Below are 18820 nucleotides of genomic sequence, written 5' to 3'. Positions count from 1 at the left end.
AGTATACAGCTGCAGTTATTTCCAGTGGCCACGCTAGCAGATGGGGACTCAGGAATACAGAGGGAGATCGTACAAGATTGCTGCCGCCTAGGGCCACCCGTCCGGCACACAGAGGAAAGGGAAAATGAGTGGTTGCCCAGCCGTGGGAAATGCCCTGACGAGGCAGGCAGAGAAGGAAGCTCATCTGCTCAGAGTTTGCCAGACGTGCTCACAAGTTGAATGTATTATATAAGTAGTTCTGGTTGCCAAAAACCAGATCTGACACACTCTAACCTGCTGAGCATGGTGTAGACCAACTGAGACCAGCCCCAGCTGCTTAGACCAGGCAGGGCAGGTGCACACCTGCCGTCACAGTGCTGGAGGAGGGGCCCAGCAGAGCACTCCAGGGGGCTAAGCAGGAGCTCTGGGCTCTTTCTCAAGGTACTTTGTTCTTTCCCCGCCACCCCCCCGCCCCCAAGATGGAGTCTCACTTTTCTTGCCCAGGCTGGAGTGCAGTGACGCAATCTTGGCTCAATGCAACCTCTGCCTCCTGGGTTCAAGTGATTCTCCTGCCTCAGCCTACCGAGTAGCTGGGATTACAGGCATGCGCCACCATGCCTGGCTAATTTTTTTTTTTTTTTTCCTAGTACAGACAGGGTTTACACCATGTTGACCAGGCTGGTCTCGAACTCCTTTGTGATCCACCCGCCTCGGCTTCCCAAGTGCTGGGATTTGAAATGGAATCTCAACTCTTGCCCAGGCTGGAGTGCAGTGGCATGATCCCAGCTCACTGCAACCTCTGCCTCCCAGGTTCCAGCGATTCTCCTGCCTCAGCCTCCCAAGTAGCTGGGACTACAGGCGTGTGCCACCACATCTGGCTAATTTTTGTATTTTAGTAGAGACAGGGTTTTATCATGTTGCCCAGGCTGGTCTTTAACTTCTGACCTCAAGTGATCCTCTCACCTTGGCCTTCCAAAGCACTGGGATAACAGGTCTGAGCCACCATGCCCAGCCAGGATGCTTTGTTCTTTACTGTTTTTAATTAAATGAGCAATGTGTGAATAAGTTCTGGCTGAAACCATTTCAACGATGAGCGTCTATGGAGCAAAACATGAACATCTCCCTTGGCTGCATCCTCGTCTCTGCCTGTTGGCGCGTCTGTGTAGACATGGGTGCTTGCTTCATGTGAGGCTTCAGTTTTAACTAAAATGGGACCAGATGTCTCTTGTTCTGTAGCTTTTCCCTTACCTGTGTCTTGGCGTTTCTGTGCCGCTGTGCACGGGTGTGCATCATCCTCTTTAACGGCAGCATGTGCTGCTGCTTCTGCACACCTGACATCCCGGGTCCGTGGGTCCTGCACACGGCCATGGAGTGGTTTCCAAGCTTCCTCCTCAGAAAGATGCTGCACTGAACATCCTCACCCATGTCGTTGTGAACTTGCTCAACAATATCTTAAAGCAGACAGCAAGACGTGGAGCTCCCAAGTCAGAGGGGCTCACTCACGCACACACCTGCCTCGGTTTTCCCAGGTTTCACCAGTTTGTGCCTCTGCTAACCACAGGTGCGCCATTTCTCAGCATCCCCGCCCATGCCTGGTAACAGCCATCTTTTAATCGTTTTCAGTTTGCATTTTCCTGATGACTCATAATGGTAAATGTATTCGAACGTGTCCTCTCCCCCTGTAGAATGCAATCGTTCATTCCAGAAATTTGAATTGAGCACCTGTTCTGTAGGTGCCAGGGTGCTCAGGGAAGAGGACAAAGATACATCAGCATGCCATACAGGAGAGGCGGTGCTGGGGAGGGCAGCAAGTACGGTCTCCGGAGAAAGTGATGGAGGTAGTGAGGGGTCAGCCGGTGGGAGCGCCTTTCTGTCTTGCAGGAGGAGGCAGGAGTGTGCCTCAGTCTTGCAAGGGCCTGGTGCCACCGAGGAGCCTTGAGGCTGGTTGGAGTCACAGGAAGGAGGGGAGGAGGTGGAAAGGTGAAAGTGCTGATCAGGGAGGATCTCGTAGAGTATCGGAAGGCTTATTCTCCAAGACAGACTTGGTGCAGGAGTGACACGGTCTGGCGTCAGTGGCGTTACTCAGGTGTGGCATGGAGACGGGATTGTGGGCAGCTGGTGGGTACAGGGAGAAATGAAGAGAGATGAGGGTGCCTGAGCCCAGGGTATGACTTCCCAGAGAGTAGGGGCAGTGTTCGCTCAGTCCCTCTTGTAGGCCCGGTGCTTCTTGGCACGTGGAAGGGTTGCAGCAGGTGTCACTGGACTATACTGAGAAACACGTTGGTCAGCCTTTCTGCCATGAGGCAGTCACTGCCTTTCCCTGCGTGTCTGCTGGACTGCCAGTCCCTCGGGTTGCTATGTGGGAGGCCCTCGTGCCCGCAGGGCATTTCCCTAGCTGCTATCTCCCGGTCTCGACCCTTACGTATTTTTGCATGTGGTATCAGGTCTGTTTACATCACACTGACTTGTAACGCCACCTGCCTGGCTATCAATTTTCAAATGTCTTTTTTTGCTCACTTGTCCTCTGGACTCATGCCATCTCACATTGCACTGAGTGAGGCTTAGAGGGCGCTTTTCTTGTTAACAGTCTTTTAAAAGTAACAATCTTTGCTTTCAATGAGAGAGATGACTATGGGTTATTTTCTCAAGGTGATGGTTGGAGAAATTAAATAGCTTTGCCACAATGACACGTCCCAGATGTTGCTGTGTGTGAAATCCAACCCAGGGCTTTCTGACTGCGAGACTGGTGTCGTGGCATCACACCGCACCTCCCTAAGCTGTCAAGTCTAAGGTGCCGTGGGGCCAGCGGGCAGTGGTCCGCTATAGAGGAGCTAGACCAGGACAGACCACTTTGACTTCACTCATCTGGTTGAGTGCGCCAGATGTAATTCCAGGCACTGGGGATATAGCGGGGGCGATGACACTTCAGACAGATGCTGTGAAGAAACTCCGAGGGATCGATGCAGTAGTGGGTGACTCGAGGGGACTTTGGGGCAAAGGGCAAAAGCTCGAGGAGAAGTTAGGGCATGACAGGTAGTCCCCGCGGTGCTGGAGGAAGTGACGATGGAATGACAGCCAAGGCACAAACATTTGCATTTGATTCTGAACGCAGTGGGAAGCCCTGGAAGGATTTGGTCTGAGGAAGGGTCAAGGCGAGAAGGGAAGGTGTCTGGGTTTAGGAGACATAGCAGACAGAAGTGGAAGCAGTGGACACATGTCTGGAAGCAGAAGCCACAGGCCATTGGGTGTTGGACTTGCTATGGAATGTGAAGAAAAGGAAAAGTTAAAATGCTTCCCAGAGTTCTGGTTTGAGCAGTGGAGTTGGCGGTTACCCTATTTACTAAAGTGTGGAAGTCCTGAGGAGGAACAGAAGTTTAATGGGGAAAAAAACTGAATTTTTTTTTTTAGATAGGGTCTCAATCTGTCACCTCGCCTGGAGTGGAGTGGTGTGATCTCGGCTCACTACAGCCTCTGCCTCCTAGGTAGCTGGACTACAGGCACACGCCACCACATCTGGCTTTTTTGTAGCAATAGGGTCTCACTATGCGGCCCAGGGTGGCCTCAGACTCCTCCGAGCTCAAGATGTCTAGCTGCGTCTACCTCCCAAAGTGCTGAGATTAGAGGCATGAGACACTGCACCTGGCCACAATTTCCATTTTGGCCATGTTCAAGGTAGATACATGGACTCCAGGGCTCCAGAGGGAAGTCAGGGCCGACAGTGAATTTGGGAAGCTTTGCCGTTTGGATCTATGGCGAGCCATCCAAATAGACGAGAGCACATGTGGGGACTGCAGGCAGAAGAGACCCAAGACCCTCCACGATTTAGTGGCAAAGCAGTCCTCAAGAGAGATGGAAGGAACCTCAGAAGAGGGTGGAGATGCTGAATGGTTGAGGACTTGCAACTAGAACAAGCCACTTTTTGTGACAGTTTTGCTCGTCACCCAGGCTGGAATAGAGTGGCGTGATCTTGGCTCACTGCAGCCGCCTCCCGGATTCAAACAATTCTCCTGCCTCAGCCTCCCGAGTAGCTGGGATTACAGGTGCCTGCCACCACGCCCAGCTAATTTTTGTATTTTTTAGTAGAGATGGGGTTTCACCATGTTGGCCAGGCTGGTCTCAAACTCCTGACTTCAAGTGATCCGCCCGCCTCGGCCTCCCAAAGTGCTGGCCTTACAGGTGTGAGCCACTGTGCCCAGCCCGCCAGTTGACTTTGACAACACAGTAGTCATTGGTGACCTTCCTGAGAGCTTTAAAAGTGGAGTAGTGGGGTTGCGATGAGAGGAAGTAGTCAATTGCTACCCACCAGTCTTTTAAGTTCTCCTGGGATGGGGATGGAGAGCTCAATACTGGCCAGAGGGCCTAAGGCTTTGTTGCAGGTGGGGCCACGGGAGAGGGGAGTTGTGGAGTTGCAAAGTCCTGGAAGAAGCTATTGGGGAACAGCCCGATGGAGGGGTGAGCCTTCCCCAGGAGCAGGGCTCTTCCGTCCTTATGACAGGAGTAGCAGAGGGAGGGTGTACACTGATGCCTTCTCAGGGAACAGTGTCAAAAGACAGAATTACAGTAAATGTAAATATAGAGCCAACTGGCTTTTATGATTCACGAATTGAGGCAGCCTCCATTGTCCAAAATAGGATGAGAGCCCCCACTGGTCAATGGTAGAACAGGTTTTGTGAGGTGGGGACAAATGGATTGGTTAACATCAGGTTACTTACCTCAGGTTGCTTTTTTGTTAAGAGTTAAACAGAGGGGATTTCTTTTGTCTCGGGTAGACTGCAATCTCCTGTGTGGGGGTCTTCCTGCTTCCATACCGTTGTAGCTTAATTAGGTGGCATTGGGCTTGAGTGACTCGTTTGGTCCATTGGGGCCTAGCACAGGGTGTACAGTGCAAAATAATCACGTGTTGCCCAGTGATGGGGATACGTTCTGAGAGAGGGGTCGTTAGGTGATTGCAGTGGTGTGTGAACCTAAGAGTGTGCTCATGTACACAAACCTATGCAATGCATGTGTACTGGATACCATGGGCACCTGCAACACACCGGAATTCGTGTATCTACAAAGGGTAAGAGATGAAAAATTATCCACCTGCCTCGGGCCCTACCCATGACTGGAGCCTGTAGGACTGGAAGTGGTTCTGGGTGAGTGGTAGGGGGAGGTGAAAGCTCAGGATGTCACGTGCACTAGGGGAGTTTACAAAGGTGGGACCCCTACGCTATAGTACATGTATAAGATATTTTCCTTTAATAATTAGCCTTTGCTTTTAACTTTTGTACTTTATCAAGTTTTCTTAAAACTCTTGACTTTCATAATACTTATGCAGTGTAAAAAATATTTCTTTATAGCCCTACCAATGAGGTTTTTTTCTTCTCCCTTTAAATTGTTTCAATTTTTTGAGCTGGAATCTTGCTCTGTTACCCAGGCTGGGATGCAGTGGCATGGTCTCGGCTCACTGAAACCTCTTGAGTTCAAGTGATTTTCCTGCCTCAGCCTCCCAAGTAGCTGGGATTCTAGGAACATGCCACCACACCCAATGAGTGAGACAGGGTTTCACTATGTTGGCCAGTCTCACCTCCAACTCTTGAGCTCAAGTGAGCCACCACGCCCGGCCCAAATCTTTTCCATGACTGGCAGTGCAGTAGGCTTGATACCAGCATCACCTCAGACATAGGAGTAGTGTGGTGCATTGTGATGTCAGTGACATTTTTCAGCTCCATCATGATCTTACGGGAACTGGAGGACTCTCAAGTCCGCGGGGCAGGCAGGCTGCGTTTTTCATTCACCGCTGTCTTCCTGTGGGTCTTCTGCTTAAGTTTTTGGCCAGGGTTGGTTGGACTGGGTGCTGTGGTGGAGAGAGAGCACTGCGAGGGAAGTGGCTGGGATTACAACAGAGACATGACGTGCTCTGAGCATCCCATGGAAAGTGGGGACAGGGGCAACTGAGAATTAGAACAGCAGCAGGATTCAGGGAGAATCCTTTTCATCCTTGGAAAGTTAGGCATTTTACCCCAGCTGAACCATCACGCAGCCTCTCTTTAGCCTACCCTAGTAGATGATATATGAGGCCTTCCGAAATGTCAACCCGAGCCAGCTCTGAAACCTGAGGTACCCACTAAAGGTGACCAGGGGCTACCAACAGAGGCCCGCAGCATCACAGCCATTGGTCATGATCAGAGTTTTACCCAGAGCCATCTTTTAGCCTTGAAATGGTGAAAGCTGACGTCTAGAAAGCATTGGTAGACTGCTCTATGAACTTAAGCCATCCTTGAAAGTTAGGCACATTGCATCTTTAGTTTTTAATGGGCACTGTTTACCCCGGGGATGCATGCACCCCACAGTGCCATGCCTCTCAGTACCCCGTCCATGGTAGATCCACACCACTGTCCCTCTGCCCCAGCTGCTCCCACAGTCCAGGCCCCAAGCTCAAAAGAAATCCGTTCTCCATCCCCCCGTCCTACTACTGGTCCTTGTGCCTGGGATCGGAATCCAGCCCCATTCTGTTTCTACGGGGGTGCTGTACCTGCCTCACCACAAGGGTCCCTGTCTCAGACTCGGCTTTGTCCCCAAGACTCCTCAGGCCCCTTGGGTGATCTTCACAAGTTGTACATCTCGTTTATCCACCTGATGGTGCTCCCCAGGGACAGGTCCGCAGTCACCAAGATCCACAACAGGGCCAGAGGCAGCCCATTTGCAGAGAATGTGCCCGAGGTTGGCTTCGGACCCTAAATGTCTTGTCCTGTTTAATCTCATAGGTGGTTGATATTGGCCCCATTTTTCAGATAATAGAGGAATTTAGAGACTTGACACAGATATTGGAGGAGAGAGAGAAAAGACTTCTTTTAAGCAAGTAAATTCACAGGTCATAACTGCAACGTCTTCCTAGAAACTTCGAGGCCTACTGCCCTGTCCTCTGCCCCTTAGCCCAGGGTAAGTAGTACTCGGATCGGGTTTAGATCCCTTTTCTGTCCCATAGGCCAGGGGTTCCCCACCCCTGGACCAGTACCCAGTCCGTAGCCTGTTAGGAACTGGGCTACACAGCAGGTGAGCAGAGCTTCCTCTGTATTTACAGCCACTCCGCATCACTCACATCACTGCCTGAGCTCCGCCTCCTGACATCAGCAGTGGCATTTGATTCTCATAGCAGTGCAAAGCCTACTGTATACTGCACATACGAGGGATCTAGGCTGCGTGCTCTTTATGAGAATGTAATACCTGATCTCTCACCATCTCCCATCGCCCCCAGAAGGGACTGTCTAGTTGTAGGAAAACAAGCTCAGGGCTCCCAGTGATTCTACATTATGGTGAGTTGTGTATTTATTATTTATAGCAATGTAGTAATAAGAAATATAATGTACAAATGTAATGTACTTTGTCTCAAAACCATCCCCACTCCCCGAGCCTGTGGAAAAATTATCTTACACAAAACTGGTCCCTGGTGCCAAAAAGGTTGGGGACTGCTGCCACGTCACCTTGGGCATGGCCCTGAACCCGAATGTAAGCCACATTCTGCTTCTCTAATGTGGGCCTGGGGCAGTAACTGCCCATCTCCCACGGTGAGGACAGCAAGAAATAGATGAAATGGTGACACCCAGCCTCACAGCAGTCACTCCGCGAGACTTACACAGCACCTTCGTCCTTACTATCTTCCAGGCCATTTCCACCATCGTCTCTGGCATATCCAAGGCCAGAATGCTTTGATTTCAAGCAATACCAAATTTCAAAGCAACTTTACTTTCATTTTGGAATACGTACCGTGACAAACACATGTAGAAAAATGACTAGAGAACTGTCTACTACTGTCCTAACAGTAGTTATCCACAAAGGGTGGGTTGACAAGCTTTTTTTTTTTTTCAAGCAATGAGCCTGTATCACTCTTCTTTAAATACTTTTTTAAATGAGGGGATTCTCTAGATTCTTCCTGCTTTCCCTTTTCACCATTTAAGTTGTGCTTGTAGAAGAGCAACTACACAGCCAGAGTTTGCAGAAGAAAAGCCTGAAGCTTAAAATATCAGTGAACCTGGCAGCAACGTCACAGCATTATTGAAAGCACACTCAAAAGATCATGAAAAAATGCTGGGTAGGGGATTTACATTCATCTGGTGACAGGTTGTGCCCTCAGTATTTTGAGTTCTTTAGTTCCCAAAAGCCAGTGTCTGTTCTGCAGGCATCCCTGTCCCCTGCCCCGAGTCTTTTGGGTTCTTCCCTGGGAGTCACATGTACCTCCTGCTTTTCTGGGCATGCCTGTCCTGGCCTCCACCTTCCGGACCATTTCTATGTATGGTTGAAACCTTGCTCAGTGTGGCTTCCAAGGGTCTGTCTGTACCTCTCAAAGCAGCGAGCAACAGCTGCCTTGTCACATACCCACTTCTGCCCTCACCTAACCGTAGCGTCTTGGGGGCTGGGCTTGGATGCATTTGCATCTAGTCATGGACTGTGGGCTCAGACCACACATTCGAGATCAAGACCAGCCTCTGCTCCTCATTAGCCATAGGATTTACCCTCCCTGCTTTATTTTCCACACCCGCAAGATTAGAATGGTAATTACAGCACCCCCTTCATGTGGCCAGCTTAAGGATGGTATGAGAATCTGTTATTCCTTTAGCACAAGATTTGACAAGCTCAAGATGTAATTATTCAGAATAATTAAATCAAGTGCCTTATGGTGTTGGGATCCAAAGAGAACCAGACCCAGCCCTGCCTTCAAGGAACCCTTGATACTGCCAGAGCCATTTCTGGGTCGCTTGTGCCGATGGTGGAAGTCATGGAGACCCATTTCAAACCAAGAGGCAGGAGGTAAAAGCCTTGGTGGATGTCAACATAGTTCACGGTGGAATTGGATTTCATGGGGCACCCATCACGCAGTCCTGAGGCCTAGGTGTTGCTCAGGAACGAAGTCAAAGGCTGTTCAGCCTGGTGTGCTCTGACGCCACCCATCGAGACCCCCAAGGCCACGTGGTACAGAAGGCAGGGCAGCGCCACTCCCTCCCCCACCACAGATCCAGGGCCTAAGTAAGATGCAGGGAGCACATGCTCCATGATTTCCACGTCCCGGAGGCAGAACTAGGTTTTCAAACTAGTACATGCACAGACTTATCAGGGAGCTGGGTCGTGGAGGATGTTGGCCACATCCCTACTGCACACACAGCTTGGTCCTACCTGGGTTGCAGAGACCCAGCCCTCCTCCCTATGAAGGCAGCTCCTAGTAAATGAAATACTGACCAGCTCGCCTAAACCCAGATCACAGGTGAAGCGTCATGAAAAGCTAGTCGCTCCTAGCAGCCGTTTTCACTGTTGAGCAGTTGAGGCTGTCACATTAATTTCAGCCGCATATACTGGTGACAGGGCACCATGCAGTGCACCCCAGAGGCTTATTAAAAAGAACAGCCACTCCTGGGGCCCCTTGGCGGGTGCCCTCAGAGCCCGCCTTCACCCCAACTCTCCCGGTGCTGCTGTAGATGCCAGCAGCGGCGAGAATGGAGATGGAGTTTCTGAAATGAATACGAAGCGTGTGTGTCAGCCCCCCCGCATGGCCTGGCAGGGGGCTCACTACCGCAGCTTACATCCCTCTCCTGGTAGGGGAGGAGGCAGTGCCATGGGGACGCATGGCCTGTTTCCTAAGTGACCGTGGTGTCCCAGGAGTTTTTTCTCCACTTTCTCCAGTTGCCTTCCAGATGAACTCAGAGCCAGGTGCAGCCCAGGGGAACTGACGTCCCCAGAGTTTCCCAGGTTGGTGACAATGGACCGTGCAACCCAGGAGGGCCCAGGCCCTCGTGGATTTGCGGATGAATCCTCTGTGCCATTTCCTTCCCCTGTTTTCTGCCCAGTAGTTAGAACTGCGTTTCTAAGTCTATTCCCTCCCTTTGTAACCCAAAATGGCTCTGGCAATACCAGGTCTGAGGAATAAGATCAAGGTCTGACCTGAACACAGGGTTCGCAGAGGAGTGAACCCTGCCGGAGGTGGCCAAAGCCAAGTTCAGCAGGGAAGGGTGAGGGTATCCAAGTAAGCAGCACCCCCACGAGCCATGCTCCATCCCAGCAACCAACGTGATCCTCGGCTTTGTCTCAAGAACCTGCAAGGCAGATCCTGCGATTTCCCCTTCACGTATTGTTGCATCATTTTTTAAAACAACTCAAGGTACAGTTCACCCATTTGAAGTGCACGCAGCTCGGTAGTTTGACTTTGATCCCCCTTCACAGGCGAGGAATCCGAGTCCCAGGGAGGAGCATCGTGACCGTCCCAAATACCCATGCTGGTGAATGATACGGCCGGCAGTCATCTCAGACTTTGTCCCCAAGGCCCCTGCTTTCTGCCCAGAGACAGGGACAAAGGTCCCTGACCTGAGAGCTTCAGGCTATCAGGGTCTTCCCTAAGGAGCTCTTTCACCCCGGGAAAGTGTAGATTTACAGATACTACCCTCTTGGAGTCAAGTTTGAGATTGAAGCCTACCGTGTACTATTTGTCATTTTTACGGCATAGTTCGGTGAATTTTGATAAATGTATGGAGTCCTGTGGCCGCCACCATCAAGGTACGGAACAGCTCCTTTACCCATTAAATCCCCTAGCGTTCTTCTATAGTCAACCCCTGGCAACCCCAATCTGTTCTCTGTCGCTCCTAGTTTTGCCTTTTCCGGAGCGGCCTATGAATGGACTCAGCTGTGGGGCAGCTCTGGGAATTTGACAATGCGCTTGCGATTTGTCCATGTTGCAAAAACCAGCATAGTAAGCAGCAAACATTCACCCAATACGAGGGGCAGCAAAGGAACGAGGGCTGGTATTTAAGAAAAGCTTCTCAAATTCTTCAATGTGCCTTTAAAACCGGGTTCATGAATATTGTTGCAAAGGCCAGGGTCACCGAAAAATAAAGGTACCGAATGTCATATAGGAGGTGCCCAGAAGACAGTAACAATGGAGCCTGGGAAAGGGCTCGGCCTGTCCTCATCCCAGCTCCAGGTGGGGTGACTCTGGGCTAACGGATGTCACTCCCCACAATCAAGATGCTGGGATTCTGACGCTCACACCGTGAAAGTGGCCTCCTGGTACCCACCCTCCGGGTACCAGAGGAGCGTCGGGATCTGGATCCATGGCTCTGAAAGTCTGCTTTGGAGAAAGTCACCCTAGAGGAGTGGTCACTATCCTGAGCCAGTCCTTTATCACCACATTGATATTTCACCCACAATGGTGAAAATAGATGGTGACTGGATTTTGTTCCTTGTAGTACATCCTTTGTTAGTAAATTTAGCAACCGAAGAGGGTAACAATTGGCTCAAGGAATAGGGCCAGTAAATGGGAGGACTCTGGGAGTCCAAGAGGGGGAGATCATGAGGTCAGGAGACCAAGACCGTCCTGGCAAACACAGTGAAACGCCGTCTCTACTAAAAATACAAAAACTAGCTGGGCGAGGTGGCGGGCGCCTGTAGTCCCAGCTACTCGGGAGGCTGAGGCAGGAGAATGGCGTAAACCGGGAGGTGGAGCTTGCAGTGAGCCGAGATTTCGCCACTGCACTCCAGCCTGGGCAACAGACCAAGACACCATCTCAAAAACAAACAAACAAAAAAAAATGGGGAGACTGCTCCCCAAGTCTGAAAGATGTTGAGACATCTCGCACCACTAGCTGAGGGGTCTGCACCCTCGGGTGGTGGGTTCGTTAGGCCTCCTTGTCTATCACATCTCACAGGGTGTCCTGGCCCCTAGAAACTGAGTCTTTTCTCTTGAACTCCCCAGAGCCAAAAGGAACATGAATGCCAGAGATGGCACTCTCTCATTGTTGACGGAACGGCCACGATTTCCTCACCCTCATTTGCAGAGCTGTCTTGAGACTGGAACCCCCACCCATTTGCTCACTGCCTTTTATTTCTTCAGGCTGTCCGTAAATATCCCTGCTGAATACCCATCTCTCCCCATCTACGTAGCCCTCTGACGCCTCTGCTGTGTCGGGACCACGCGGCAGAACACCTGCAATGTCTAGACATTGATCATCTTCCAGAAAGACGAGGATGGGCTTTTCAGAGAAGGTTCCCTGGGCTCCCTCTAGCCCCCTTCCCCCGGGGCAGGGAGTTGAGGGGTTGCACTGGGAACAGGAGATAGTTTGGGAAGTATGCTGTATTTTGGGAGTTTGTAAAATCTTGTACACGCCTCCTTGGCTGGGTAGGGTGGCTCATGCCCATAATCCCAGCACTTGGAAGACTGAGGTGAGAGGATCGCTTGAACCCAGGAGTTTGAGACCATCCTGGGCCCCATAGGGAGACCCCCATCTCTAGAAGAGAGAGAAAGTCTCTACCCAGTTCCTTTGGTATATTAGATGCTTCTAGCACTAAAAGTTGCTATGAATTTCCTGGCCAGACTTCACTGGTGCCTCTTACTTTCTTATTGCAGGATAGCAGAAGAGCCATATCTATTTCTAATTATTGCCAACCGCATACATATGCATTGAGTGATGTATGATGGGCACTATTATCCTCACTTCACACATCAGAAAGATGCGTCTTGTAGAGATTATGGATCTTTCTCCAAGGTCTATAGTGTCTAACAGAAGAAACGCAAGTTTTCTGACTCTGAATATGGACTTAAGGCCTTTGGCAATCCATTCTGATGGATTGCCGTCAAGACCCCCTTTTTCTTGTTTGCAAAACTAGAACAAACCTAGCCCCAGCATTAACAGAGTCCCTGCTGGCAAGCAGGAACAGAATGTACCCTGTCTATGCATTCGTCTCTTGCTTAGGCCCCAGAGCTGCAAGCCCACTTTGTTAAAAAATGCAGTCATGCCAGACAAGAGACAGTCTGCTTCTTGGTGGCTAGCTTCTATCAGTGAAGCTGGTTAAGAAATGGTGCCGTCATTCCGGAAGTCTCAGTGGTACACGAGGCAGAAGTCGCCACCTAACAAGGGCTATGGGGTATGGGAATTTCACTCTGAGGATGCTGGTGGGAGGAGGCATCTGCAGCAGGGTCTGGAGGGAGCCTTGGTTTTAAAGGGGGGAAAAAAAAATCAATGGGTCTTAGTGAAGGCTGTCATTGTAAATGCAAGGCCTTTCAGCTTCCCTGGAAAGCGTCTGACTACAGCCCATATCTCTACTGTTGGATGCCAGCACTGGAGTGAGCGTGGCACTGGCCTCATCTCTCCCCTGTAGGGGAGGGGCCCAGTGGGGGAATGTGGGGTCTCCTTCCCTTCATCGCTAAGTAGTGGCCCTGTCTCTTCTATCTACATCAGCCCGCTTCCTTCCCCAGTTTACACACTCCTAGTCCCACCTACCCCACACCTTCAGATCCTGCTATTCAGCCAGACAGCATTACCAGTATTAGGCTATTCTCGACCTACAAAGATGGCGGTTGCAAGAGCTTCAGCCTCTTATGCCAGCAGCCACCAGCACTCTCCACTCAAGCCCACCGTGCCCAGCAGTCCGGGTTTTCTGTCCGTCACACAGTCACTGAAGCCCCTGTTCCATGCAGATTTCTGCAGGTGTCATCCTCTCAACTTGTGCGGAATGAAGCGCATCATCCGGCAGCCTCGTCTGCCCACCCTCACCCTGGGTTCTCAGGAGCCATCACAGCAGCCCTGCTGCCAGCCCACCCGGGTCCACCCATCTCACCACCCACCAAGCCTGTGTCCCAGGACATGGCTCTGCTCCACAGGACCAGGAGGACTGAAGCATCTGCATGTCACATGAGCCCACTGTCACACTGTGAACCACAGCAGCCAACACTCACTGGGAGTCCCCAGGCGCCAGGCTCGGACATCAGACAGACACAGCCCTGTGACTGCTCAAGTACACGCCCTGAGCTAACCCTGCGTTCCAGGCAGAGGAAGCAGCTAGGCTGGGTCTGCCCGGGTAGAAGTCCACCCCTCCCCCACAGTCCCACCACTTCACCTGTCCTCATCTTCACACCTAGAGGGCCCTTCGGACAGTGACCCTCACCTCACTCCTGCTCACCCTCCACACCTCTGTCTCTTCCGGGAAGCCCTCTGTGCCCTGCTCCGAACCACCTGGGTTCTCCCTCCTTGGGGCATCCCCCCCACCCTATGCTTCTATCCCAGTGATCTGTCCAGGGTCTGCCCTCCCCATCCTCAGTGGGACTGTGGCTCTCCAAGCCCAAGGCCACTTCTGCAGCCCTTCGTGCCCAGCATGGTGTCTGGTGGCACAGCCCCGTGTGTTTCAGTGTTCAGTGCTGCCTCGTCATTGTCACTGCAGGCACTGGATCCCCATGATGCTTAAAACCACCCTAGCTTTATTCTATCCAAGGCTCAGACAGCAGGCATTTGCCTACAGAAACACAGCTAGGTGGTGGCTTCAGGCAGCCCTCGAATCCCTGCCACAGCACTAGGATGTGCTCTTGGTTGTCGTCCCCAAATGACAGACAAGGAAACCAAGGCTCAGACAGCACCATCCTCAGCAGGACTGAACAGAGGCATCTGCCTCAGAGCCCCAGCCTCTCTCCACCCCTGCGCATGGCAGGTAGTGTTATAAAAGCATCCTCGCCCCACCAACTGGTACCTCTTCTCTCACAACCAGCAAGGCACTGGCCTCTCCCAACCACTCTCAGAGCCCGTTACCTCCAGGGCTCCTCCCCAGGCTCTGGTCATTGCAGGCCAGGTTCATCCTGGCTGTGCTGACCGATGGTGGTGTTGCAGGCTAAGGAGTGGCTGGTCGGACCCTGGATCTGAACAGCGTGACAGGAGGGGACTGTGAGGGCATCGCTTTAAACAGACATTTACATCCAAGCCTGCCTTTATCTTTCTAAGAATCAGTCTCCTTACACCGTGAGCAAAGACCTCCTTTCAGCATCTTCAAACCATCCTCTCAGAAGGCTCCAGGGATAAAGAGGCTTCTGGTAAGGCAGAGTCATCCTTTGAAGTAAGAGGGGCATGTTTGCTTTGGGCCTGCGGCCAGACGACCACCTAAAGGACGAATGGGTGGCACATACCAGGCTGGACGGGCTCAGAGATGATTCAGAGCATCTCCAGCTTTGTTCAAGGTCAAATGTTTTTCATCCATGCACAGAAGGCAAAGCTCAACTTGACTTATAGAAGGCAATCATTAAAAGGGGTCTTTCATTTTGTTAGCTTATCAGGGTGTCAGACTTGAAACGAGAGGTATTTCACTCGCAGTGGCTGTGTCTCTGGAACGGTGCAACGCAAACCAGATCATCGTAAAGAGAATCACTCCTGAGATGCATGAAGTCACATTGGGCTATTTCAGGGAACCCTGCGGGGACCCTCTAGGGGAACGGATTTCTTTACGAACACAAGTCTCCCCTTAACTCATGTGGTGTGTGAAACTGGGCTTGGAGACAGCTGGGGGTGGATGATCCTGATCTGACACTTACTTGCTAGGTGGCCCTCTTCCTCCCTGAGCCACAAATACGGCAGAGCTAGCTGTGGACAGGGTCCTGTCTCCCCTTGTAGGATCCAGAGGGCTCACATCCAGAAAGCTATGACAGCACACAGGTGCTCAGGATGCAAGAGTGAACACTGGTCCTAGTAGGTTTTTGTCTTGTTTTAAAGCATTTTGTCCCAGTGAGATATTTATTGGAGACAATTTTTATGTCTCTTTTCTAACATCTGTAATCTTAGCACTTAGACATCATTCTTATCAACTGCTGCATCCTGTTGATGTTTACTTCCTATTCAAATAGCCTGTGATCGACAGAACATTCCCAGCCCCAGACTTTACGTGTCCCCTTAGCTAACAAACGGGACTTTTCAAGTATGGTTAAGGATTAGCCAGGCACAGTGGCTCACACCTGTAATCCCAGCACTTTGGGAGGTTGAGCATGAGAATCACTTGAGACCAGCGTGAGCAACCGAGCAAGACCCCATCTCTACAAAAAGCTTAAATAATTAGCCAGGCATGGTGGCTAGTGCCTACAGTCCCAGCTGCTCAGGCAGCTGAGGTGGGAGGATCACTTGAGCTCAGGAGATTGAGGCTGCAGCAAACTATGACTGCACCATTGCACTCTAACCTAGGCAACAGAGTTGACACTCTGTCCCAAGAAAACAGTTTTTTAAAAATGCAACTGCAACATGGGACTGCCTGCTGAGCCCCCTCCACCCTCAGCGTACAGCCTCCCGGGCTCTACTCTGTCCCCTCAGAAGTGTGCCCTGGGACCCACACATGCTGTGCTGCTGTGTGTTGCTTCTTGTTGCTTCAGAACCAGGATCGGTGTCCCCCTTCCTGGTGGTGACTTCCGCTGTTCCTGGTGGTTAAACACAATACCGTGCCCAACCACCTTATAAGTAGACCGGGGCCTAGGGCCTGATGATTTCCCAGGATCAGTTCCACAGGAAGTCCCTCTGCTGTGTTTTGCTACACATCCTTTATGACTTTACAGTGTTCTCCAAAGTCACCTTGGACTTGGAAGTGTACCTTTGCTGGAAAATGAAAGAAAACGTGGGGAAGAAATCTATGCCTAGAACATTCTTTCATAACCTTAAAATGCAGCCGGAACACCGGTACCATGAGCTGGCTCAGACTCACAGCCAAGCTTGGTTGGAGCCTCGCAGCGCTTTAAAAAGATAGAAAGTTTACGTGACAATACGGGTTTCTCATTTCTCCAGGGGGCACTTACCAGTCAGAGGCTGCTGCAGTGAGCCGGCCCACAGTCCCCAAGCACATGCCTCCTGCTGCCCATACCTGGCTCCTTTCCCGGCCCGTGGTCATTTGCGTCTGAACCCCCAGACTTAAGTTGATTCTCTCTCTGCTCTTCCAGCGACATCGCCCCACCCGGAGAGCCTGTGAACAAGAACAGCCGGCCCAAAGCGGCTTCCCGTTTCCCCAAACTGTCCCGAGGTCAGCTCCGGGAGACGCGCAACGTGGAGCCCCAGAGCGGCGACCTCTGACCTCGACGGAACCCCAGCCACGGGCCCTATGCGTCGCGCCAGCTGCCTCCACCCCAGCCACTGCCGCTGGCCCCTCACCTCGGCGTGACGACCACGCCCACCCGGTGACCCTCAGAGCACACGATCCACACCAGTTACACGACACCCTGATTAAACTGGTCAGTCTTGGAGCCACATGGTCCCTGACCCCAGAGAGCAAGGCGGTGCCTCGCTGGACAGACTGCAACACGCGGTCCTTCTGCTCCTGGGGTCTGCCCTGGGCTGCAGGAGCTGTTCGTTCACCTCCCAGCAGTTCAGGGCTGGCAGGAGGGTGGGCACCAGGTCAGGCTTGGTGCCCCCTGGGTGAGATGCACAGCTTATCCCCTAACCCAAGAAGGTTCCTGAAGAGCCAACGTCTCCATTCTTTTCCACATGGGGCCTAGAGTGACAGACTCTTTTTGCTGTTTAAAGTTATTGCCTGGCCCAACCTAGGGATGCCTGGGATTGGCAGCGGGGAGGGGATCTGGTTCGTTTTACTGCGTTCTCCACCAACGGTCATTAGACACCCAGTCGTGTCACCTCTCACTTTTCCCGAGGGATATTCCTGTGGCTTTGGCAAGGAGCCATTAGTGGTGTTTGAGTTCAGAGAACTACCCCTATCTTCCCCACGGCTGGCTTCAGGAAGGACCAGTGCCCTCAGGAGCCTAAGGCCACCAAGGCCCTCACCAGGCTTGGAGGGGGAACTTGTACATCTGACCCAGTCATCAGCAGTAACCTGGTAACCCGGCATCATCCAGCTTGTCCAAGGTGGCCTTGGCCTCACCATCATGAGATACTTGGCTCAGGGAACCACTAGCAGAAGGTTCCATGGTTTTCAAACTAGGCTCCATGTCTGTGTACTTGGACCCAGCATGGACACTGAACAGATCATGTTTCTCTCCACTAAAGACATTTTCTATCCCCCGTCTGCCCAGCTAACATTATCCTTGGGAACAGAACTCTGCATCCCTTAAGATGGAGTCCTCTACTTCCTTCCATGCCAGGATGGCTCTCAGAGTACAGGGGGCCTTGGCGGGTGGAGAGGAGGATGGGGACCAGCAACTGGACGGCCCCTGGGGCTCCTCCTCCAGTGAGCTCACACCAGAGCCCCTCGCAGGACGAGGGCTATCCTCACATGCTCAGCACCATTGAGGCAGTTTGCATTTCTGGGGTAAAGTAACTAGGTAGGAGGTCATGAAATACACTATGCAAGAATAAGTTAGTGCATTCCACCTTAAGCTGACGCAGAGACGCAGTGGAACCTGAGGACAGAAGCGGGTGGAAGGTGATAGTTAGACGACAAGCCATGGGCTTGTCCTGGACCTGCTTCAACTCAGTGGCTTAAAATGTGTACTGCCCAGGTGAGCATGGAGCATTTCCTGGCTCGAGGAACTCTCTGGAGAATCACCTGGAAGGTTTTTGCTGTGTGTTCCCCTCGTAGCAAGGAGGAAGATTGTTCATGGCCTTTAAGGCTGAGATCACTCACACACAGCCCCCCAGAGAAACCGAGGCCTATATGACTTCCTAGGGCACCCTGCACCAGGTAAGCCATGCCCTGATGAGAGTCAATGAGCCGGAGTGTGCATGGAAGTAAGGACCTCGCAGTCAGTTTGCGAGTCTGGAGGACCCGAGACATCCCGAAAAGGCAGTCTGGTGTCTGTCCCACTCACCTGCCAACGTTGCTGCGATACACATGGTTTTTTTTTTTTTTTTTTTTTTTGAGACGCAGTCTCGTTCTCTTGCCGAGGCTGGAGTGCAGTGGCCAGATCTCAGCTCACTGCAAGCTCCGGGGTCCACGCCATTCTCCTGCCTCAGCCTCCCGAGAAGCTGGGACTACAAGCGGCCATCACCACGCCTGGCTAATTTTTTTGTATGTTTAGTAGACACGGGGTTTCACCGTGTTCGTCAGGATGGTCTCGATCTCCTGACCTCTTGATCTGCCTCGGCCTCCCAAAGTGCTGGCATTACAGGTGTCAGCCACTGCGCCTGGCCAATAC

The 18820-nt window shown here is 51.8% G+C and overlaps 1 protein-coding gene across 4 annotated transcripts in view; it reads left to right on the top strand.

The window, feature by feature from the left end:
* The window catches only part of SNX29 (sorting nexin 29), a 617391-nt gene extending 598776 nt beyond the window's left edge, over positions 1 to 18615 (top strand). For 3 of the 4 annotated variants that reach the window (XM_033236483.1, XM_033236482.1, XM_033236485.1), the window contains one exon: positions 16676 to 18615. In XM_033236483.1, coding sequence (XP_033092374.1) covers positions 16676 to 16805 — 130 coding nt within the window. In that variant the 3' untranslated portion in view covers positions 16806 to 18615. The remainder of the gene's footprint in view (positions 1 to 16675) is intronic. The other variant, XM_033236484.1, reaches the window with a different exon arrangement.
* Positions 18616 to 18820: the final 205 nt, after the last annotated feature.

Source organism: Trachypithecus francoisi, unplaced genomic scaffold (genome assembly GCF_009764315.1).
Source record: "Trachypithecus francoisi isolate TF-2019V2 unplaced genomic scaffold, Tfra_2.0 Lachesis_group15, whole genome shotgun sequence".
Lineage (NCBI taxonomy): Eukaryota > Metazoa > Chordata > Mammalia > Primates > Cercopithecidae > Trachypithecus > Trachypithecus francoisi.
This window is presented reverse-complemented; position numbering and strand designations above follow the sequence as displayed.